Raw genomic sequence first — 24,993 nt, 5'->3', positions numbered from 1 at the left:
TCTTATCTGAGGAAAAATATGAAGTATGAGAGTAGGATTCACAGTTATCATACACTTATTCAGCACCTAATATCTGAAGAACTTACATTACTGACGGTGGGGGAGCTCTGAGAATCAGATGAAACATACAAACTAAGACCTATATTTATAATTTTATCCTGTTACTTTTAAAGAACTCATCAAGTATCAGTCTTGTGTTCAGGACTGAAGACACCATGCTGAGTAAGAGACAAACCATGCTCATTTCTGTGGTATAGGCACATACCAGTTTCAAATTTTCTGTCAATAACGCATCCCTGTCATTAGACCCCTCACAATTTTAGAATCTTTCGTCACTTTTGTTATTCAGTACTGTCAATCTCACACTGGAGACAGGACATGCTTCATTTCCTCTATGCAATTTCTGGTGTCTAAGAAGGCTTGACCTGCTAAAGTTTCTCCTGCACATGCTTCATTTATAAGGCTGTGTGGATTCTCTGGTTTTTAACAAGGTGGGAGTTCTGAAAAAATCTTTTCTCACATTGATAACGTTTAAAAGGCTTCTCTCTTGTATAAATTCTTTGGTGTGTATGTAAATTTGTGTTATGACAAAAGCTTTTTCCATACCATGAACATTTATATGGTTTTATTTCTTCATGTGCCTTAAAGTGCTTACTAAGATCTGAACTTCTAAACCTTCTGTCACATTGTTGACATTTGTATGGCATCTCTTCAGTATGAAGTCTCTGGTGTTTAATAAGGTCAGTGCTAACTCTGAAGCTTTTCTCACATTCCTGACATTTAAAAGGTTTCTTTCCTGTGTGACCTTTCCTGTGAAGATCCCTAAGTTTTAGAAGCTTTTGTTTATGAGTTGAAAGTTTGTTTCTCTTTTTCCTTGGAAAACCCCCAACTTGTTTGTTTACCCTGTGCGTGTCACCATGATTGTCCTTGGGTGCTCTTTTCTGGGCAACTTTCATTGTAGTCTTCTTCGATACTCTGCATTGTGGTTCTGGATTTCTGAGGCAGAAAATATTTAGGCTGCTCATTTGCAGTGTAATTTTTGGTCTTTACTTCTGTGAAAAAATACAATAATCAAACATATTTCCTTTAGCATAAAACTACGTGAATGGAGAGAAAAACCTATAATGTTTCCTTATTATAAAATAACAAGCAAGGGACTTTGATTTGTTCTGACAAAATGGCATAAAACTATGTCTCCCTGAACCTTACTGCAAAGCACCAAAATAAACCCAATAAATAACGAAAAAATTACCAAAACAGAATTCAAAAAAGTGGAAACATGGAAACAAGTTTGGGACCCTAGGAATGGAAGAATTACATGGAAGGATGTTTTATACCCCAAAATCCATCAAAAGAATGTAACACAGATCGAGAAGGATTCTTATTCCTTTCCCAGTCCTGAATAGGAAACTTTATGATAACATCACACCAACCAGATACAACTGTGAAAGGGAATCATCCTGGAATCTATCAACAGTGTGCACCCAGGAGACATTTTGGCCTTGTATACTGAGCTAGAGATTTTCCGAATCTTAGTTGAAACACATCAAGATAGACAAGCAGAACTGGCAAGAAACACCCAGTCAAATCAGTGACACTTGAAAAGAAGCCCCTATAATACACAGACACGAGATTATTTCTCTTGAACAAAAGACCCCAAAGTGGAGGAGCACAGCCATTAACAGTGAACCAGACACAAGAGGCCTGGCTTAGGAAGCCTCCTCATGACTATGGGTGTTAATTCCTTGTTCCCTCTGAGAGACATCCTCATTGAGGGAAATGCCTTCCACAGCTTCAGGTAACACCGGTTGGGAACCATGGGAGGCTTCCCAGTACCCTATAAACCAAAGTTAACACCACAAAGGCTCTGAAAATTAAAAATATCAATAGAAGCATATTTTATAAAAGTCACAAGACCTTGCATGCCAAACTAGTTTAAATCAGAAAATATTTATTTTAAACATTTAAAATAAAATAGTTTATAAGGTCCAGATTCTTTTAATATACAGAAGTATCAAGATGCAAAATCATTCATTAGATGAAGAACCAAGTAAATCACAACTTCAGTGACAAATGCAATTCTGACAGAAAATGTCATCAAACTAAAAAGGAAAACAAAAAAAATAGGAAAATATAAATACATGTCGAAATAAAACAACCCATTTCTAAATAATCCATAATTCAAAGACAGTTTCAAAGCAAAAGTTATAATAGATTCTAATGAAATAAAAGCACCACAAAATATAATAAATAAAATGCAATTAAAGAATATGATCAGAGGAAAAGCTGTAGGTCTAAGTGCTTACAATAGAAGAAGAGAAAGTTTTCAACCCAGTCATCTGTGTTCCTACCTCAAGAAACTATACAAAAAGGAAAATAAATCCAAATCAGGCTGAAAAAGGGAAATAAAAATTAGAGCAGAAACTGCAGTGAAACTGAAAGCTTCAGGTTAAAAAACTAATGAACAGCTAAACTTTTATGTAGACTACCAAAAATAAAGGTACAGACCACCAATCTCAAGAATGTAACTACCAGAGAGGATAACCATGGAGAATCACCAGTTCAAGGCCACCTGGGTAAAACTGCAAGAGCAGACCATAAAGCAAGAGGGAAACCAGAAAGAAAGACAGGGAGGAAGGTAGAGGAGTAACTACTACATACTCTGCAGCCATTAATATAGAATATGTTAGTGTAGTAATACCTAGTTCACAAATGCTTCTCTTTGCAAATGCTTCTGTTCCTAAACAAAAGCATTTGGAAAATCTTGCTTCCATTTGCAAACACTGCATTAGGTGACAAACACGACCACAGCCACCTGCCCCCAAATTATAAAATAAATTAAGTTCATAGACCAAGGTACCACTGTACTGTGCATTTGATGTTCATGAATTTAAAAAGTTAGTGGACCAATTCCTTGACAACTACCAGAATGCAACTAATATGAAACACATAACCTGAAGCACACTAACACCACTAAAAGAATTCATAATTTTAAAACTCCCCCTGATGAAAACACTCTGGGCCTCAATTGTGTCACTGGAAGATTCTATCAAATATGTAAAGAATTAACAATTTTTTATAATCTCTTCCAGAAAACAGGCGGAAATACTACTTATTTTTAAGACCAGTATTATGCTGACAGCAAATCCATACAGACAGTACTAAAAAAGAGAATTATAAGCTAAAATCTCCTACAAAATCATAGAAAAATTTTGTCAACATAGCCAAGTGTGCTGGTGCATTCCTGTAATCCTAGCACTTGGGAAGCTAAGGCAGGAGGATTGCTATGAATTTGAGGCCAGCCTAGGCTACACAGTGAGTTCAAGGCCAGCCTGCACTACATAGTGAGACCATATCTCAAAAAAAAAACTGTCAAAAATATTCAGTAACTTAATACAACAGAATAATATGTCATGATACAACAGAATTTATTACAGGGATATGCGTGTTGTTCATCACTTCAAAATAAACTTTATTCACCATTTCAATAATCTAAAGAAGGAACATGATATACTGCTATCAACTGATATAGAAAAATCATTTCACAAAATCCTACATCCATTCATGATATAAAAATTCACAGTTAGCAATCACATCAATTTAATAACTGATATCAACAAAAACACAGTGCTAACATCATAGGTAATGATGAAATACTAAAAGTCTTCATGTGAAAACTCAGAACAAGTCAAGGATGTCTTCTCTTCGTACTTTAATTCAACACAGTACTAGCAGTTAGATTTAGTGAAATAAAGCAACAAAAGTCATTCTAGATTTTAAAATTGCCAATGTAGAAAATTCCATGAAATCTATAACTAAAGGTACACTTTGAACTAATAAGTTAATTCAGGACAGTCACAAGATCCAAGATGCATGGCATTCCCATATAAAACACAATAAACAAACATAAAGGAAAATTTAAAGTAGTCTCATTTACAATTATTTCAATAAAAATTAAAAGCTTATGTATATTCTTTAAAAATGTAGAGTATAAATACTTTGAAAATTATAAAATGTTGATGGAAGAAATAAAAGAAGACATAATTAGGCATTGATCTTTAAAATGATGTGTATCAGTTGAATGTAATTTCTGGTAAAATCTAAACAAAATTTATTTAGACATATATAAGCCTACTTTGAAATTTGTGTGGAAAGGCACAGGCAATGATAGCTAAAAAGATCTTGACAAAGGAGAATACAGTGCAGGGAGAGAATCACACTGCTGAATAGATACTAGGGCTTACCTCACATTCACAACAATCAAGAGAATGCAATATTCACACAGGGAAACTCCTAGCTCAATGGATTAGTTTAGAAATACTAGTCCCTTACGGCTGGAAATTTAGCTCAGTGGCCAGCACCTGCCTGGCCACAGGAAGGTCCTGTGTTCGACTCCCAGTTTCAAAAACCAAAAAATACTATTCCCAACTTATCCTTGACAAAATCCACAAAATCAATTCAATGGACCAAATCAACAAATGACAACTGACTTTAAAGCAGTTGGACTTGCACGTGTAAAAAAAGTCTCACCCTAAACTTCATATTTTACCTAAAATTAAATCAAAATGGATCATGGACATTAACACCAAAGATAAAATTATATAAAGTATTAGAAGCAAACTATAGGCATCAAAGGCAAAGCTGATCAGAGTTCTGAACTAGACTCCAAAACTATAAGGGATAATAGAAGAAAACTGCTTCTCATCAAAATGATAACTTTCCACTATGGAAACCCCTGGCACGACAATAAAGACAGTAAACAGACAAGAAGAAACTGACAGAAAACCATAAAATGGACAAAAGATTTCTGGAATACAAAGTATACTCAAACTCAGGAGTTAACAAATCCAATTAAAATATGGGAAAAAGGCATTTCACCAAGGAGGATAGAGAGAGGGCAAACAAACAAAGGAAAAGATATAAAACATCTCTAGACACTAAGGAAATGCAAATCAAAACCAGAATACGATATTACTACACACCTATCAGAATGGGTAAAAGCATAAGAAATACTGATACTAAATACCGGCAAACATTCAAAAAAGACTGATTTTCTCTTTCGTTCTCAAAAGGAATGTAAAATTGTACAGCCATATGGAAAACACGTTTGACAGTTTCCTATAAATCAAACATGTGAGCCAGCAATTGTATCCTTGAAGTATTTATCCCATAGAAATGAAAACTCTACAGCAAAGACTCCACATGAATGTTCGTAGCAACTGTACTCAAATGGTCCAAAGTTGGAGGCAACAAAGATATTTTTCAGTGCGTAAATGTCACAGTGACAGGGATGCTGAGTACAGCAATTAGAAAGAAATGAGGTATGTAGTAACTTACATGACTATACACTGAAGTATACTACATGCTCAAAAACTAATCCAAACAAGCTACATATTTTATGATTGTATCCACATAACTCTTTCCAAATAGCAAAATTTTAGAGATGTTAAACAGATTAATGGGGCATGTATGAGAGAGCAGTGGATGAGATTATAAAAAGGGAATACAGAGATCCATAGCGTAATGGCACAGTCCAATATTTTGACTGGGGCATGTACACATCTACATATGTGACAAAAGAATACGGAACTAATATACAAACAAATACACACAAGAAATTAATTTAAGTGAACTGGAGAAATACGAGTAAAATCAGTAGGTTATATCAGTATCAGTATATAGTTGTAATACAGTACTTTTAAAAGTTACTACAGAGAATGGGTGATGAGTATATAGATTCTCTGTATATGACATTTTTTGGCCCTGTTTGGGTATAGAATTTGGGTATGAAGTTCAGGCTTATCAACTTGAGCTCACTTTGTAGCCCAAGCTGGCCTCCAAATTGTAGCAATCTCCTTACCTTAGCCTCCCACGCCAGGCTTACAGATATGTACAACCATGCTAAGACAGACTATTACATTTTAAATCTGGCTGGGAATCTAAGAACATCTCAATGAAACTATGAATTAAAATTCCAAGAACACTAGCAAAACCAAGTCTTTAAAAAACTGGAAAAAATAAAAATATAGGAATAGAATCCTAAAGTCAAGTAAAGATTCCTATTAAACAACATTCTTCTTTCCTCATGCATATATTTACCTAAGGGAAATCTCTAAGACTGTCCTTGAATTCTCACAGAATTTGGATTTATGGTATTTTTCCTTCTTCCAATTAGATCACTTTAACATTAAAGTGCATCATTAATGCTCTGAGAATCAAATTTTGAGTCATGAACTGCTCTTAATTCCACAGTATTTTCAGGAAGAATAAGTGATTCTCCCATACTTTTGAAATTTCCAAATCTTGGCGTGGGCAAAATCTTGGGTGCAATCATTTCTTTGTGCTCTTCTGGGTTTGTGGGTGCATATGCAGTGAGGAAGCTACAGAAGTCAGGCATAATTGATGTGAGGAATGGGAATACAGAATTCTGGAAGACAGCCCTGGTTACAGATGAGGGTGCTTAGACTAGCACAGTTAAATTGAAAGAGGCTGGGATACAGTTGGATTCAGGATAGAGTGTGCAGACAGCATGAAGAAGATCTGATAGAGCAGCTGTGGAGCACAACAGAGAGACTGTAGTACAGGGTGACTAAGATTTCTCGCCTGAGGGTTGAATAAATGACTAAGGTTTCTCGCCTGAGGGTTGAATAAATGGTGGTACCCTGTACTGACACGGGAAAGACAAGGCAAAGCAGGTTTGCAGGGTCAGAGCAAGGGCACTACCCATCTCAATAATGCTATATACAGCAATGAAGTATCACACATGAATTTATCAAAAATTACCTGGGTACACCTTTCCTTTCCACCACATTATCACATTAAGAACAACCAGCAGCTGGAACAGAGGGCTAGAATTTCCATAACCTGAAACACAATGTATTCTTAAACTTCTACACAAAGAGGAGGAAAATAATTACCTAGAAAGGAGACCATCTCATAGATATCCTGCATTACTTCACAGTAGAGAGTCTTCTGATTAGGGCCCAGTAACTGTCATTCTTCTTTAGAAATGTACACGACCTCATCTTCAAATGTCACCAGACTCAAACGAATTTAATGGGTTTAGTTTAGTATGTGCCACTCCACAAGACTTCAAATCACCCCATCTCTGAATGACATGGTAGGACTCTCGGTGAATAAATTAACAGTACACGATTTAGGGGAGAAAGTCAGATGGCAGAAAGGAAGGAGCAAAGCAGCTCAGCAAACAGCCTGGGAGGTTCCCAATCCCTACTTTTCAGGAGCAAATTCCATGGGGCGACTATCATGGAGTGAGTACCTGTCACTTGGATAATTGTTGCAACCCAGACCAACTTTCACCTTCCTCCAGCCTCTACATTCCTACTGGGAAACATAATGGTCTCTATGATTGGGTACCACAAATCTCTTACACAAATGGTGGCAACACCATAGCACATGTGCCACAGCAGGCTGTTTGTGATCACTGAAAGCTCTAGAAGTTTTGCCATCACTGTACACCATTCTAGCCTAACTAATTGCGACCACAGCTCTTAGGAGAGTTCTTATGAAGCTCCTCACGTTTTTCATATACAGGCTGGATTTTTTTGTGAGTATGTGACTCCAACAACTCTTGTAGTACTGGGTATGTATTCTTCTGTTCTGTCTGAAACAAACCCATTGGCTGGGGTTCTTCTGGCTTGCACTTCAAGCCTGATGCCACTGCTGCTGTTCCAAAGTTCACTGCAATGTTTCCCAGTTCTTGGGGTGTGACCTAGAAATAATCCCCACTCTCATTAGCACAGAACTTACTCTTGGTGTAGCGGAGATGACAGATGGAGTGGGGCCGACATTTGAAAAATAATGAAAAGACTAAGGAAACATTGCATGACTATGTTCCCCTAAGCATTATACACAGAAATGTGGGAAAATTAAAATTAAAACATGACAGCTACTCTCAGCTCCTCCACCTCAGCAGCCTCCACCCCTACCTGAATACGCAACCACAGTTCAAGCCACAAGCAGGTTTGGATAGGATGTCTATTCTCACACTACTTTTGGTGGCTTGTTTCTTGACTTGAATCCCTGTCTTAAGTGGATTTATATCTTTGCATTTTCTCTAAGAGAGGGAATGAAATTTAAGTTTTCCTGTCAGCCAGATTTTTCAACCTTCGTGTAGCCAAGGAAGGATACTATGGGGAAAGAGAATGGAATGGAAAGAAAAACGAGGGAAGGGATGGGTTCCAATCTCCCTGCCCATAACTTGGTTGCAGGAAGACACCATAAATATGCTCTGCCTTACCTCCAAGGTGCAAGGTGGGCTCCTGTGGTGAGATGGGGTGCTGTCGTGTCCAAGGGCCTACCTTGGCTCCCCAGTCACTAGCAATACCAACAAAAGGCACTTCCTCTGATGTGGGCCTTTTACCCCACGCCCAGAGGCCAGTGCTCCTACTACTACTACAGGGGACACAAGCCCCCAGTATCCTGACCCCCTCCACTTATCTCTTGATCTTTTCCTTTGTGCATATTGCCATTCACGTTTTACTTTCCATTTCCTCTCTTCTTTTGCAGTCTACCCAGACATTTTTCATATATACTTCTGTTTGCTACCCTCACTTTCCTCTGGTCTCGGGAAGTGCTTTCTAGCTTTGGAAATTTTCTTCCATTTTCCAGTTCCTTCCTGTCTTTTGTCTCTGTTCCAACAACTCGCGTCTTGTCTCCTTATCCATGCCAGACTAAGCCCACTACTGTCAATTCATCTTGGCCCTGAAGCAGTAAACATATCTTTTTGTTCTCTAAGGGTAGAGCAACAGTGAAATCTGTGGACCGTCTGCGGCATGACTGTGATTACAGATCCTGCTGGCTATGCTAACAGGAGAAATGTGATTTCATGGCTCTCATTTCGTGATAAGCCCCACCTAGGTATATTTACTCCACCCTATTTCATCTTATTTACTTTCAAAGCAATCTGTCTTTCAACTGCATTCTTTGTTCCACCTGATGCTCTCTGCAAGCATTTTACTAGGATCACAGCCTGTCTGATGTTCTGTGGATGATGCCTCTGCACCTAGATCTGCACTGCCCTGGGCAGCATGGCCAGGAACTGCTCCAGCACCAGCAGCTCCAACATCTGCTCTTTGGGGTGGATATTTGGCCTCAGCCACTGATGGCATAATTTCTTAAGTTTACTGACAGACCTTAGCAATCCAGGTGCTTCAGGAAAACAAGCTCCGGAAGTGCTTGTGATCCCACTCAGGACAAAGATGCTTTATTTGTAGGCTGTATTCCTTACTCGACTGAGGCTCTCTTTCACAGATCTTTTAGACCCATCAACAGCCCCAACCTGGGGGTACAAACACACATCCTCCTTCAACTCACTGGTCACCATTTTGTTTAGCAACACTTTTACTCCTGTGTGTGACACCCACACCACACTGGTGCCACCTGTGACAACTGAAGCCCTATTAGCTTTCCTACAAAACCAATGAACAGGTCTTCTTTCCAAGAGCACTGAGGGAGAAAACAAGAAAGGACATGTCAAGGACAAAATCATATGGCAAATATTAAATGAGAAGTTCATCCCTCGCTTCTCCTACCTTTAAAATTAACTGCCAGCACTTGGGAAGCTGAGGCAGGAGGATCACTACAGGGCTACACTGGATTACATAGTGAGTTCAAGGTCGGCCTGAACTGCTTAGAGAGACTTGCTCAAAAGGCCAAAAATAAATTAATAAATATTTTAAAACATAAATATGGGTGCTATTCTCCTTTGAACCCAACTTTGAAACACAGTGCAATTCACTGAACACAAATATCAAACCAATTCTTATATCATTCAAACCAGCCTGGCTGTTTTAGGAGTTTAAGAAAGGTTGGCGAAAAGATAGGTATCACTGGTCAAATGAAAGTAGAGAGTCCTCAGTACTTAATTTATGTGTTTCCTATGTGATCTTCACAAAGAGGGCACACATGAATTTCTCACATCATACATATCTTTTGCCTTTACTGAGTACAAAAATAACTTCTATGTTTCTTCACGTTCTCATGAAAATTAGAGCCATCTGATATTCTCATTTCCATTTGATTAATAGGAAAACTTGGACAGCAAGATCAGAGACATAATTAAGGAAAAAATAAAACAGCATTCCTCTCAGCAAATTTCTTATCACTAATCAATAAAATCATTGAGATTTGGTGGTGAGGGCACTTCTGGAACACTGATAAGGGGGCACTCCACACATTTCTCCCTGCATATTAAATTCTTTGTTTACTTTAACTGGAAAAACTTAGAGCTGGCCTTAGTTTACAATAAATGCAAATGTCAGTTTGTTCAGAAACAAGAAATAGGGATGATTAAGGTTCTTATAGAGAAGAAAGGCCAGAGTAAGGGGTTGACATGTTCTCCAGTGTTAAAAGCCATGGATAGTACCACATTTAGCTGGGTGCACTGGTGGGTGTTACTGCCCAGGCCGAACTACAAATTGGCAACTCCTATACCATATCATGCCCGCAGCGCAACACTGTGCACTGCTGTCTCTATGTGCACAAAAACTTACAAAGAAGCTGCTTCTGAAGGTTGCAGAGGGCATGTGAGCCTCATAGAGGACAGTCCCCCTGTTAGCCTGTCAACGTGCTGCCTTGGAAGAATGCCTCTGCCAGCTAGGAAGAGCAGTGCCCGGCACCCCGCCCCCACTCACCACCCAACCTCAGCTCCAAAGGCTTCAAGTAGACAGAGCAGCAGGTATCGTTCAGAGCCTCCCCAAAGGGCCCCAGGGAAATCAGCTTCGCAGGTGCCTCCAGTCAATTCTGACATCTTTGGCGACCACTTCTCTTTTCCTCAACTCCATGATAAAGTCTCCACAGCTCTCTGCTGCTAAACACCGCTCCTGAACCATTAGCCTAGGAGACTTCAGGAAAAGTGCGCCACACTTACCCAGTGCAGAGGTCGCAAATTTGCGAACTCAAGGCCTCGGAAGGTCAGTCCCCTACCTGAACATTCCACTCCTGAACACCCAGCGGGCCAATGTTGGGTCGAGGGCTGTGAGTTGAATTCCTACAGGAAAGAGACACAGTACCAGTAGCTTCCAGAAGTCCATGCCCAGGCATCACCACCCTGCCCAGGTCTCGCGTGGAAAAGTCTCGCGAGTTCTTTCCATCACGGAGAATGCGGCCTCCTGCTACAGTTTGGCCCTGGGTACAAGCAACACCAAATGCCACCAGATCTGCCAATCTGCTGGAAGCCTGGAGAAAGCCCCGCTAACCTGGTCACTAGGAAGACTTGTAGCCTAATGGCTCCTAGTATGAAGATCTAGGCAAGATTTTCAAAGCGTTTCAAGTTCACATTGTCCCTCCTGGCTTGCCGTCAAGAAGCGGCCATTTCTAACCAAGGTCACTGGAAGGGTAGAGGTCATAAGGTCAGCTCATAGCCACCTCAACACTATTCTGCGTCTTCTCATTTCTAGAGAGCATTTAAGAAACTATTAGAAAACTGTCCCTAGCAAAAATATTCTTTATATTCTTAAAATCATTTTCGATTTGGCTGGCATATTGTTATGAACCGTTATCCGACATTATTCTTGTTATTCATGCACGTGCATACAAAGGGGCAAGTGGACTCATCCTTTTTATTAAGGACCCAATTCCAAGAGAAGAGCATTAATCTGCATGGAGTCAGAGGCCTCCTGATCTTATTCAGTCTCAAAAACTCCACCCTGGACACTGTGTAATCAGGGGTTAAAGATCCCATGTGTAAAGTTTGGGGGAGAAATTTAAACCAAAGAACAGTACTTTTTATAAAGTAATTATCAGTCTCACCTCAATCTAGTATTCCCTGAAGCAGTTTGGGAAATAAGATCATATAAATTAAGATGCCTTAACATGCTATCTGGACATAGGTACAGATGGGAAGTGGTGCCATTCTTAAAAGTAGGCAGAGGTGCCCTGAAAGTTGGTGAAAGCCTGGAATCCCAGACCTCTGCAGGCTGATGCAGGAGGATCATTGGGAGTTTGAGGCCAGCCTGGGCAATAAAATGAGCTCAAGGCTAGCCTCAACTGCATAGCAAGACTATATACATATATATCCAGAGGAACCCCAAAGATATTTATCAACAACGCTTTGACCAAAACCCTTCTGATCTTGCTCTGAATCTACCCCTTGGGTGTTGTCTCTGAGGACAATGCCACATTGAGTTTTAGCCTCCTTCAATACTGCCTTAGCTTGTCTTGCTTTTCATAGGGATTAGGCCTGGTCTAAGCAGAGGACAAGCAGATGGGGTCCGTCAACTAAAGTAAGACCCAGCCTTACATGATTCACAAAACCTGTAGCTGGAAGTGGTCAAAGGTCCTAGGCTATTCATGTGTCATCAAAGATTTGTGAGAATGCAGAAAGTTTGTCAGTTGGATTCATTGGTTATCTCTGACAAAGTGAGGCATATAAATCTTTGTAAAGTATACCACACAAAACATAGAAACCAAACACACACAAAATTACAGTACATAAACTACTATTATGATAACCTAAAAAACATGATACAACACAGTGCAACTGTAAATGGTGGTACAGTATAGTAAAACTGTAAAGAACATGCAGTATCTACCATCTTTCTTCCTTGGTACGATCTCTCAGTTATTTTTACTTTTCGCCCCATGCTTATTGCTTTGCACTCCCTAGCAGTCCCCTCCACATCACCACTGCTTTTCCTCTTCCTTCCAGATTCCTGGGTCAGCTGGGCTTGTGACTCAAGCCTCTAGTCCCCGCACTTGGGAGCCTGAGGTATAGCATTGATGTGGGTTTGAGGCCAGCCTGGCCTATATAAGCACATTCAAGGCCAGCCTGCACTACACAGTGAGACTCTGTCTCAAAAACTAATACAACTGAATTACTGGGCTTTCATTGAGCATTGTACTACCATACAGTAGCACTGTGTGAGATAACCACACAGGAACACAACTGTAAGAAACTCTCGCAGACATGTGAGCTACTTCCACCATTTGTTCATATTTATCAATATGCATAATGTGAGGTCCTTTCTTATTTGGCAAAGTTTGCAACTAGAGCATTCTTAAGTAGGGAACTCACTGGATTCTCCCACTGGTGAACAAATGAGCACAGCAAACTGGAATTGTTTTCCAAGAGCATTACTACACTTGGGTCTATCAAAAGAAGGATGGACCAGGTGGCATATGCCTCTCCAAGCACTCAGGAGGCTCAATCAGGAGGCTGCAGTTTTGAGGCCAGCCTGGGCTACCAAGTAAGCTGAAGGGCAGGTTTAATTGAATAGTGAGATCCTGTCTCAAAAAACTCCAAAGAAGAAGAAGAAGAAAAAAAGAAGAAGGAGAATGAGAAGGAGAAGGAGAAGAAGAAGAAGAAGAAGAAGAAGAAGAAGAAGAAGAAGAAGAAGAAGAAGAAGAAGAAGAAGAAGAAAAAGAGGAAGAGGAAGTGGAAGAAGAAGAGAAGGAGGAGGAGGTGGAAGAAGGAGAAAAGGAAGAAGGAGAAGAAGAGGGAGAGGGAGAAGGAGAAGGAGAACAAGAAGAAGAAAAAGAAGGAGGAAGAGGAAGAGTACTAGTACTAGTAATAGTAGTAATAGTAGCAGTAGTAGTATTGATGATAGTCTCAGTAGAAGAATGAACCTAGCAAGCCTGTTCGGTTTCTGAGGGCAAAAGTACCCATGTTGGGAACACCAAGATTCCCACCTTCTTGAGTTTAGCTGTTTCTTTTCAGAAGAACTTCAGCAATAAAAGGTAGCAAATTACTGCTCACTGCAACAACTCAAGTGGAGTTCAAACACACTACACTGACTGAAAAGAGACAGATAGTAAAGGGTACATAATATAAGATTGTACTTACCAGCTTTTATGAAACGACAAAGTTACAACAAAAATCATATCAGTGTATGGCTGGGTCTATGGGCGAGAGTCCGACAGAAAGTGTACATGCATGTACTTACTGGAAAGAGGAAAAAATTGAGTATTTTGATCATGATGTTGCTATCATCTGTAAGCATTTGTCAAAATTCTTGGATTTGGGCAGGATGTGAGCCCAGAACTAGAATGCCAATCTTGCATGCACAAGGCCTTGAGTCCACTTCCTAGTACCACACAAAAAGCATTGAATTTGGCATTTCAGTCTTGTCAGTTTTATTGAATCTACATTGCATATCAAAAACTTGACTTAAAATATGCACGAAGTTCTTCCCCAAAAAGACCTCCTTGGACCTCTTCTCAGCCCATCCAAACTTAAGTTTAGTCTAATGCTTCATATCATACCACTAGCAAGGTTCTAGGTTCTTTTGCCCTGAGTCATCACAGATTTGGTATCACACAGTTTCTGTGAGTCTGGAGTTTGGGCACGGCTTAAAAGGGTCCTCTGCTCTGGATCTAGCAATCTTGAATTCAAGACATTGGTCAAAATTAAGAAATCATGTGTCTGGGGCTGGAGATTTAGCTCAGCAGCATAAGCGCCTGCCTTGCAAGCAAGCAGTCGTGAGTTCGATTCCCAGTACTGATAAAAAGGAAAAAGACAAAAAAAAAAAAAAAAAAAAAAAAAAAAAAAAAAAGAAAGAAAGAAAAGAAATCGTGTGTCCTTATCCGGAACCTAAACTGAAGAAAGGTCCAGTTCTATTATCACTGGGATCACTGAAAGTGTTCACTTGCTCACACATGTACAGCTGGGGTCTCTGACTTCTTACTGGCTGGTGGCAGGATATTGAACTTTTCTTTCAGGGGATGTCCAAAGTTTCTGGAAGTCACTTTTATTCTGAGCAAGATGGGCTTTCTTAACATGTCACTTATTTCTTCAAGACAGTCAACACAGCCTCACGTCTGTTAGCATGATGGGCTGTCATGAAATTCAACATAATCACAATCTTAGTTATGGAATCTCATCACCTTTGCCATGTTCTTTTGTTTAGAAGGAAGTCATGGGTGCCATCCACATTGATGATAATAGGGCTTTTATGAAGATGTGATCACCGGGAGATGGGATTGAACATAGCAAACTTCAGAATCTGTCCTTTGAATAGAGGCAGCATATAAGGCAATGTACTTCCCATCCACCCACTGATGGTGCTTAGCACAACTTTTCTTACCCTTACCCAGCTTGTGGTGTCCTCCATCTAAAGTGGGCACCTCTCATTGCCACTAAAATCTTCTAGGGGAATTATGGGGAGAGGATGCACTGGCCCTAAATATGATCAATATTGGAAGGCAACAATAGACAGAATTTCCAGGTTTTTGCCCAGATGACCACCCTCAGTCCAAAACAGCCTTGTATCATATAGCACTGAGCGCAGACGCCATCTAGGAAGGGGGCGGTAAAGCAGGGTTTGCAAGCACCATCTGTGCCAGATGGTATTTCATTACTGCTCAGCCATCTCAAGATTGTCAAGGGGCATGTGTGTAGCCACTAAGATGAAGCCCATGCTAGAACTGATTCAGCTAAGCATTCCCGACCGGGAACGTTTATTACTAGTACCTGCTCACATAGACGCTTTACCCATGATCATTAATAACAGCGTTACAGTAGATCCCTCAATAGAGGGGTAAATGTTATATGGAATATTATCTTGGTTCAGGTTGTAGGTGAATGTACCTGAGTGACTATGACTCAGAGTCAGTATGAGACATGTCCAATGGCAAAAGACACACGAGTATAAGACATACAAAAAATGTACAGTGTCTAGCCAGAGATTTAGCTCAGTGGCATAAGTGCTTGCCTGGCAAGTGCAAAGTCATGAGCTTGATCCCCAGAACCAAAAAAAAAAAAAAAATGACAGCCTGTATAAGAGAAAATGTTGAATATGACTTTCTCTCATATATCTTTGAGTGGACTCCCACTTCTGCAAAGTCTTGGAGGGACATGTTCTGTTACTAATTGAAGTCTCGGCGTCAGATGTATATTAGCCTTTTACTAAAAATACATGGGATTCTTACAGAGAAGGGGGCATCATGAAAGAAGCACAGACGAAATTCTGGAAAAAAATGAGCATCTTCAAAAAAAAATGCAATAGGCTGGGGATTTAGCTCAGAGGCATAAGCACCTACCTGGCAAGCACGAGGTTGTGTCTTCGATCCCTAATAACAAAAAATAAATAAACAAAAGAATAAAGCAGTAGGAAAGCATTCAACATTAGCAATGTTTCAACACTTCTCTCAGGCCAATTTAGTGTTTTAGGGGTAGTAGTGCATAGAATATGAAACACAGTAAATGGAAACTGAGGTTCCAGAGATACAAAGTGAAAACTTATTTTGGCACACTTGAGTTTGACCAAAGACAAACTGCAATCAACAAATGGTTGTGTATAAAAGGGTATTTAGCATCAGATCCTGGTAAAAATGGAGATTTACGATTTGGGTAAAGCGACTTGTACTGCCATATGTGTCAAAGTTGTTTACAGATGTTCTGAATGCATGAAGAACTTCACAACTATATTAGAACATGAACTTTACCTTTTTTTTGTATTTTGGACATTTTGGAGGCAAGGTTCCACTATATATTTGAGGATGGCTTTAACTGTTTCTGTAGCCCACGGTGACCTGAAACTTATGGCAATCCTCCTGCCTCAGCTTTCAGAGTGCTGGGATTACAGGTGTAGGATGCCAGTTCAGCTAAGATTTGAATTATGTATGAAAGTGAGGCATGAAGCTGTTTCTGAGTGTATAAAAAGGCTAAATGTGTAATCTCACTCAGACTCATGTCACTGAATATTTCTAAGTAGGGATGACAATCTTTTAAAATTAAGATTATTGTAGGCACTCCATGAGACTGAAAACATACTATAAAACCTATTGAACTAAGCATGGCTGCACATGTCTGTAGACCTACCATCCAGGAGGCTGATACAGCAGCATTACAACACTGAGGCTAGCCAGGCCACCGGGGAAATTAGTGAGACTCTATCTGAAAGTAAGAGTAAGCAAACAGGTCTAAAAATGTTCTCAATGCAAAACCAATCTGTTCTATCACCAGAATTAAAAATAAATGAACTGTGTATATGGGTAAATTATGTTATGTCCATTTTTTCATTGAAGCTCTCAAAACAGTGTCACCAAGATCCAGGGATGGCTCAAGGGTTCTAGTTTACCAATTCCAAGTGAATGTTATTGTCTTGCGTCCTTTATTAGCTAAATTGAGAAGTGATTTCAGAAGCATGCATCATCACACATGCACACACCATTTCCACAATGCTACTTGGAAGTTCTAGCTCAAAGCCCTGGCAGCCCAGACACTGATGACAGCAAGTCTTATCCTTCATGCCATTTGTGTCCCAGCTAGAAGAAGCATGTACCTGACCCAGCCCAATTGCTGCAGCTCCCAATATTCTTCAGGGAGACCTGTGTGATGCACCCATGAGTGCAAGGTTACCAAGCCCCTCTCCTTCTAAATGGGGGCAAAGTGTGTAATACTTCCCTGAGCAACATGCTCCAAGGGTGCCTCTTTGGGCCTGTGCTGGGAAACCAAGGGTATTTTTGAGGCTGGTTGTAAAGGTTTATCAAAAAGTGTATTCACCCCAACACCTGCTGATTCCCTCAGTCCAGCATAGAAATCTGGTAAACAGCAGCTGTGACTGAATTCCACCCAAGTGGGCTGAAAATTTGCAGGGCTGTTCTCAGAGAATATGCTTCCCCTTCAGCAGTAATGGAGAATTAAGTAAAAGTTGAGGACTCTAGGGCCTGGGCATTACTCTCATCCACTGGTGGCCTCATTCATGTCCCGTGAATCTCCCTTGATCAGCAGTGGCCTTCTTTGTGATGAATGATTATATTATTCTTATTATACAAATGAGGACCGGATTTAACTGACAGTTCCCCAAAGTGAGTTTATGTTCCAATGGAAACTATTGAGGATGTTTACAAGAAAATGTATATTTAATATATCATTTAGACTGATTAACAGTAGCTTTTCCACTAAACCAAGGCCTTTACTGCCCATAGAAGGATGAATAGGTGATGAAATGTTTGGATATTAATACCTGTGAATGGGGATCATAGAACCCACCCTACACCGAGCACTGCACTGTGACAATTTTGACAATGTCATGTGGTGGATACATAACCAGCAGGGAACTTCAGTGAATCTAAGCTGAAAAGATACTACTGTCTTTTACTCCGTGTCTTCCGTGGACACTACTAATTTTGACCTGTGACGAGAAATGATGGAGATGAGTGGGGAAAAGCACACTACACGGTAACCAACTCCACACAGCCTCACCCTGGACATAACCTGCAGCTCAGTGCACCTGTACCAGTGATTCCCAACCTGCCGGGTGCATTGGCGACACCCAGGGTTTCGACACACACCTGTCCCCAGATCACACGTCACTCCAGGGAAGAGTACCTGGTGATGGGTCCTGGGTCTCTGATATAAAAAGTTACTCAGAATTTCACCTGCAGTGCTTGTTGATCTCTGCAGTTAAGGTTCAGATAATGCAAAGGACTAAATGAGGAGGACATGTGGTGAGAGGTATACTTTGATTTTTCCCTACTTGTTGGTTATGTTCTGAGTACATTTCTTCAATTCTACCATGGTGTAAAAGCAGTTTAAGTCACCTACTTATGTTCTGTGTCTGTTTTAGTCACTTTTTAATTGCTGGGACAAAATACCTGACGTGCACTAAATAAAACAGGAAAAGAACATTTTGGCTCATGTTTTGTAGAGATTTCAGTCCACAGTTGTGGGACTCCAAAGCAGGGTGGCACGGACAGGAAGCCTTTCAAGGGAGGAGGGACATGTATTTATATACACTCTCAGGCCACACACTGTCCTACTTCTCGTCAGGCTTTACCTCCCTATGTCACACACAGCTATAAACTTACCCATGGACTAATCCAATGTCAGACACTCATGATGCAGTCAGCTCCCAAAAGTACCCCAATAGGGCTTTGGGGGAACATCTAGATATGTCACAACAGTGTCTGCTACCCGTATTGTGCCAAGCTACTACCAGGAAACTGAAGTCCCGTTTCACTCACTGTTCCCCAACAATTCCCTGAAAGTCAACTTGTTTTCTACTTTTGTTGCTCTCAGAACTTTTTAATATCTCACAGTAAGCTACTTAACTTACATTTTAATTCTATGTGAGTTCCACATTATTCTCTAGTTATTTTCTTTCAGAAATACAGCCTTTGCTATGAGAAAATAGGTTCTTCTTTGGCAAAGAGCATGTTGTATGTCAGATTTTCCAAAACACTCAACAGAATCCTGAGCAGCAGAAATTCTCCCTAAAAGAAGGATGTGCAGAAGTAGAAAAAGAGTCTCCCAAGCACATAAAATACCTCATTCACATGATAATGTCTCAGAGCTGTCACCAAAAGGGCCTGTCTGCTCTGTATGCCTGGCTCTGTAAAAAACTGTCCTACTTCACGATTCTGTAAGTTCCCAAGTCTATAATAGTCATACAAAGAAATTCAGTTGAAAAAGGTAGAAGTTTGGTATGGTATATTTTTCAATTTACTCTGATATTGAAATACCACAAAATAGTGTATACACACACTAGGTGAAATTTCAACATTTTAAAATGGTTAACTTATAAATCTTCTATTAAAAGTTTGTAATCCATTAGCTCTTCATTCCCATGTATTAGTTTGATACAGTCAAATGAGGAAAAGACTTCACTGTGCGTCTAGCCAATCTAGTACATGATGTAATAATTAGTTGGTTTCATTCCCAAGTCCTTGATGAGCAGTGGTCTAGGCATTGGAGGGACCACAAGATGGAATTTGGCTTTAACAAGTTTTCGAATCTTGATATCTCTCCTTAGTTAACCACCTTTTCCCAGTGCTTAACCTCTCTGGGCCTCAGTTCTTCAGGTGTAAAATGAAAACCATCAAGAGTAGTACTCGCCTAATCCACAAGCCCAGCACAGACCGAGAGAACTAGGCGGAGACCCAACTCTGCTTGCCAGGCGCCACCTCCTGAAGGCCCTTTCCTCCACATGCCCAGCACAGGCTGGAGGAGACAGACAGATCCATCTCTGCCCGCCGTGTGCCGTCTCCAAAGGCCATGTCCTACAGGTAGTCATCATTGGCAGAGAGAACCAGCAGATCTAACTTCACTTTCAGGGAGCTGCCACAGGAAAGCTCCTACCTGCAGGCATCCAGCAGTAGGAGGGACACACAGCCAGGTAAGCCCTGCACATCTGTAGGCCACCACTTGAAGACCTTGGTTCCCTCAGACAGCCACCATCCATTGCAGAATCAGACAAATATACCCCAATATATCTGCCACCATCATGGGAGTTGCAGTGTAGACACACAGGCTGAGAGAAGCAGCCACACCTCTATGCACACCTGATCATCAGCAAAGCCACAGAGTAGCTGCATAGCTCTGGAGAAGCCTCCTCCACACTCTAATACCTCCCTGTAAATTTGGAATTAGAGGAACCCAGGTCCCTTCCCATCCCCCTACACTGCTTAGGGGCAGCCAATGTGGGAAATAACTGGGACCCCACAACCAGCTTGTTGGGAGGAATCCAAGAGAATGTCAAGACAAACATAAAATATCTGAGAGGAATAGAACTGAAGTAAGGAAACAACTTCATGAGGTTGTAAACGTAGTCAAATCAGAAAAATAAAATCAGAAATAATGTCTCAGATGAAAGAAGAAATTGCAAACCTATTGAAACAATTGTTTATCAGGTCTAAAGAAGACATAGACAAAAAAGAGCATAGGAAAATGATGGAAACCTTGAATGAATGTAGAAAGGAATTACAATGCATGGAACAGATTCATAGAGAGATACAGGAAATTAAGAATTCAACTGAAAGCTGGCAAACCCACTTGAAAGTTACAGGGGGTTTGACTCAAAGGTGGATGTATATGTTAAAGCCCCGTGCGATACCCAACAAAGGCAGCCAGCCAGGGCCATGCCATCAGAATTGTTCTTAGTATTCAGAAATGCATTCCTCCTGCTATGACTCTGTACAAGAATGTATAGGCATAGATAGCCAAACTTACTTCATTGCTGAACTTATGAGGACATGGGCTGGAAGTGTTGGAGGTGATTGGTCCACCAATCCGACAATAATAGGAAGTTCAAAGTATGCCCAAGCCTCATGTCTCGGCATGGTTGGTAAATCAGTGTGCTGGAGCAGGGTGGCCCCTATACATGTGTCTGTTGGGGGCGGCCTGCAATATAAGATCAGAGAACTCATGGTTGAGGAATGAGTCAAGCAGCTAATAAAAGTAATGTTTCCCCAGATACATTACCACCCCTTGATGCTGCCTAAATCACGGGGAGTTGATCTGGATGCTCAAAATTCTGATATTCTAGAGGCCACTCATAAAGCCTTAAAAGGTTCCAACTCACCTTTGGCTGAAGATTGCTGGTTATGCATAGCACAGGGCTCCCTCATGCCTCTTGCGATCCCCACCAATGTTTCTCTGACTAAGCTGGAGAAACAAGATTACTTAAATTGTAGTGCTTGTTCCCGCTTTGGAGTACAACCAGTAGGCTTCAAGGACTCCCTCTGTCAACAAGGAGGTTTTCATAACGATACCTCCAACATTCACGTGGGGTTCATTGCATTTACTACTTGTGGTTCCATAGTTAACCGGACTACCTCGCTTTATCCCACTGATGGGCAAGTATTTATTTTTCGAGGAAATACGGCCTATACTTTCCTCCCAACTAATTGCACAGGGATATGTGTAACAGCGGTCCTATTGCCTGATATAGAGATCCTACCCGGGGATGAGCCTGTCCCCATCCCTAGTTTAGATTACATCACAGGCCAATCAAAGAAGGTAGTTCAATTTATCCCTTTATTGGTAGGCCTAGGAATATCAGGAGCCTTAGGTATGGGGGCAACAGGAGTAGGGGTTTCTGTCCAACTTTCTAACCAGATCTTTAGTGATGTGCAGGCATTATCTAGTACCATTCAGGTCATTCAAGATCAAGTAGACTCGTTGGCTGAAGTAGTTTTCCAAAACAGAAGGGGATAAAATCAAGAGACTACAGGAAGACCTAGTTAAAAGAGGAGAGAGCTATTTAAAACCCTTAATGGAGTGTCTAGCATGGAATCCTGCCCTATCTCCCGCCCTCGCTTGCACCATTGTTAGGAGTACTGCTTTTGGTCACAGTAGGTCTTTATATGCTCAATAGAATAACTGCATATGTCAGACAACAAATGAAAGGCATAAAGTTGATGATGTTACACCAGCAGGCCTACGAGCCCGTACCTCAAAATCCTTAAAAATTAGGTCAGTGATTTGATCTCAGTCACAACATCAGAGGGGAATGTTATTGCTTAGTTCTAACCATTGTGCCTCATTTGTGTTCTGTATGCACTACTCAGCCCCCCCTTTCATTCCTATCTTTCTAGGTTAAGTTTCAATTTCCTGAGAAAGCTGTAAAAGCCTTAGGTATCAGTTTCCTGTAACCCCCTCTCCTACCCCTCATCCGGCTATCTGTAATAAAATATACTGTTCTTTAAGAAATGCTTAACTTCAAGGAAATTACAGGAAGTTCTTTAAAGCCCAGATGCTACCTAACTGTGTCAGCAATTACAACATTCCTGTGGTTTTCAGCTTTAAAAGCCTAATTCCCCAGCTGTGAGGCATGCATTCTCCAAATTGGCTCACAGAGATTGCGTTGCTAGGCCTGGCCTAAAATAAAGCCTTTGCTCCCCAAATTTTAAATTCTTGCTTCCTTGATTTTATTCTGGGGTCCGAGCTATCACAATGAGCATAAACATTTCTTGAAATATTTTGAATTTTGTTGAGAGTGCTGTCCATTTGTGAGGTAAGCACTCTGCCACTGAGATAATTCCTAAATCTTTTTTTTCAATTTTGCAACAGTGTTTCACTAAGTTGCCAAGGCTGACCTCAAACTTTCAAATCTCCTTCCTCAGCCTCCCTTGTAGCTGGAATCAAAACCATAGGGCATGGTGTCCAACAAAAAAACACTCAGCCAGGTGTGGTAGGCACATCTGCAATTCTAGCACTCTGACACTACAAACCCATTCTGAGCACTTCAGTGACTTAGTGAGATTCTGTCTTACAAAAAAAATGGAAAAGGGCTGCCAAAGGAGTCAGAGATCAGTGTGAAGGCTCTAAATTCAAGGCCTTGTACCCCACCACCACAACAGGAAATCTTCTGAATTAAAAATGTCTTACACAACAGAATGGGGCACACTGTGCCTAGCTGCCTGGGTCCCAGATATTCTGAACATTACCCAGCCATGTTTAAGGACCATGAAACATACTCTAGATGTGCGTCCTCACTAGCTGAATGATCCAAGCTTTGCTCAACCCAGAAATCTTTACCAGAGTAAAGAGAAAACCCAAGAATTGGAAAAATATCTTAGCCAACTGTCCTACAGACAAAAGACTTCTATCCAGAACATATAAAGTAATAAAAAGATAAGCCCCTAAAATTCAAGGACCCAATATAAAAATGGGCATGTAAGATGAATACATGTTTCCCAGATGAAGAACTACAAATGGAAAATAAATGCATGAAGAAAAGTTCAGCATTATTTGTCATGAGAGAAACAACCCTGAGATTCTGTGTTACTCAGAAAGAATGGCCAGGATCACAAAACCAACCAGTAACAAATGCTGGAGAGGCTGTGGGGAAAAAGGAATTCTCCTTCACTGTTGGAAGGAGTGGGGACTGGTGCAACCACTTTGGGAAATGATGCTGAGATTCCTCACAAAACTAGGATTGCAGGTACCATCTGATCCAGGATCTCACTTCTGGGCATTTTCCCAGAAAATTGAAAGTGTCATAGCACTGTGATATATGTGGAGCCATGTTTATAGCAAGACAATATGTAAAAGCAAAATCTTGGAAACAACCCATGTGCTCATTATTCAAGGAATAGATTAAAAAAGATGTGGTATTTTTATACAATGGAGTACTTCTCAGCTATAAATAAGGATCACATTGAATATTTTATAGTAAAAGGATGCAACCTGAGACCATACTGAGGAGTGCAATAAATCAAAATCACATGTAGAAATACTGTATTTTTCCCTAGTTGTAAGAAACTGAAAAAGTATATATGATTCAAAATCCACAAGAAATCCTGTGAAAGGGTAAGAAACTGCTCCAAGAGGAAAACTAATTGGGATAGGGGAACAGAGGAAAGAAGGAAGGGAAAAGGAAAAAGGCTTAATTTTGTATATATGTACATAAGACAGCTAAAATGATAATATCTAATTGTCTTAGTTGTTGGAAAAGAATAGTTAACAGTTATATGATTAGATCTATTTTACATGTCTGTATCTGTTAATTTAAGCAACCCTTTTGACGGTAACAATATGCAATACTAGAACCGCTGTCAAATTCCTGTCATCGTGTTTTGTAAGTATACTGGTATTGTACGGGATTTTTTTGTTGTTTGTGTCTTTTTCTTTTCCTTTTTTGTGTCTTTTTTGCATCAATAAAAATAAATGTCTTACACAAAAGACTCTGTATGTCTCATTCAATTAAATAAAATTCCTAAACAAGAAAACTAAGTTTATGGTACAAGAACCAAACAGTAAAACGTCATTTGTCTGGAGATGAAAAGAAGGATTCACTAGGGAAGGGACATGGTAGAAATGTTTCAGTACATGGACTGTCAAAACCTCAAGACATGCAGGCAAAAAACAAAAGCAAAAACAAACAGACTTGACTTGCTGATACTCATGCTAGAATGTTCAGGAGTGAAATACATGAAACAAGGATGGAAACAATGAACACTTGGGTGAATATGTGATAAAACAAGTAAATAATACATCAATGTTAGATCCACGTGATACTTCTATAGTTTTAAACTGCAAAATTCTTTTAAACTTATTGTATCTTTAAACACATTCCTAAATGAAAGACAAATTTACCACAGAGAGCACAATCCCATAATTGCATTTCATAGAACAGAGTTATCACTAATCTGGTAAAATACAAAATGCAATCAATAGTAATCTCCCTCCCAAATTTTTAATTTTCTCAGACACAAAGTAAGTAACATGCACCTCCTAAGGCTCACATTAAATATGCTCCATGACACACCAAAGGGTCCTTTCACTGAGTGACTATGGACTGGTAAGTC

The 24,993-nt window shown here is 40.2% G+C and overlaps 1 protein-coding gene across 1 annotated transcript; it reads right to left on the bottom strand.

Annotated features, from left to right (window-relative positions):
- Window positions 1-319: 319 nt before the first annotated feature.
- Window positions 320-16,331, bottom strand: Znf75d (zinc finger protein 75D). The gene is given in 6 exon segments (XM_063245598.1): window positions 320-467; window positions 469-981; window positions 983-1,052; window positions 6,918-7,042; window positions 11,773-11,778; window positions 16,303-16,331. Coding segments are annotated over 6 exon segments (891 nt in total).
- Between the last annotated feature and the right edge of the window lie 8,662 nt (window positions 16,332-24,993).

The sequence above is a fragment of the Cavia porcellus genome, unplaced genomic scaffold (assembly GCF_034190915.1).
Source record: "Cavia porcellus strain 051 isolate PalLab524CR breed Dunkin Hartley unplaced genomic scaffold, mCavPor4.1 scaffold_3, whole genome shotgun sequence".
Classification (NCBI taxonomy): domain Eukaryota; kingdom Metazoa; phylum Chordata; class Mammalia; order Rodentia; family Caviidae; genus Cavia; species Cavia porcellus.
Note: the sequence above shows the minus strand (reverse complement) of the source record. Positions and strands in the feature narration are given on the sequence as shown.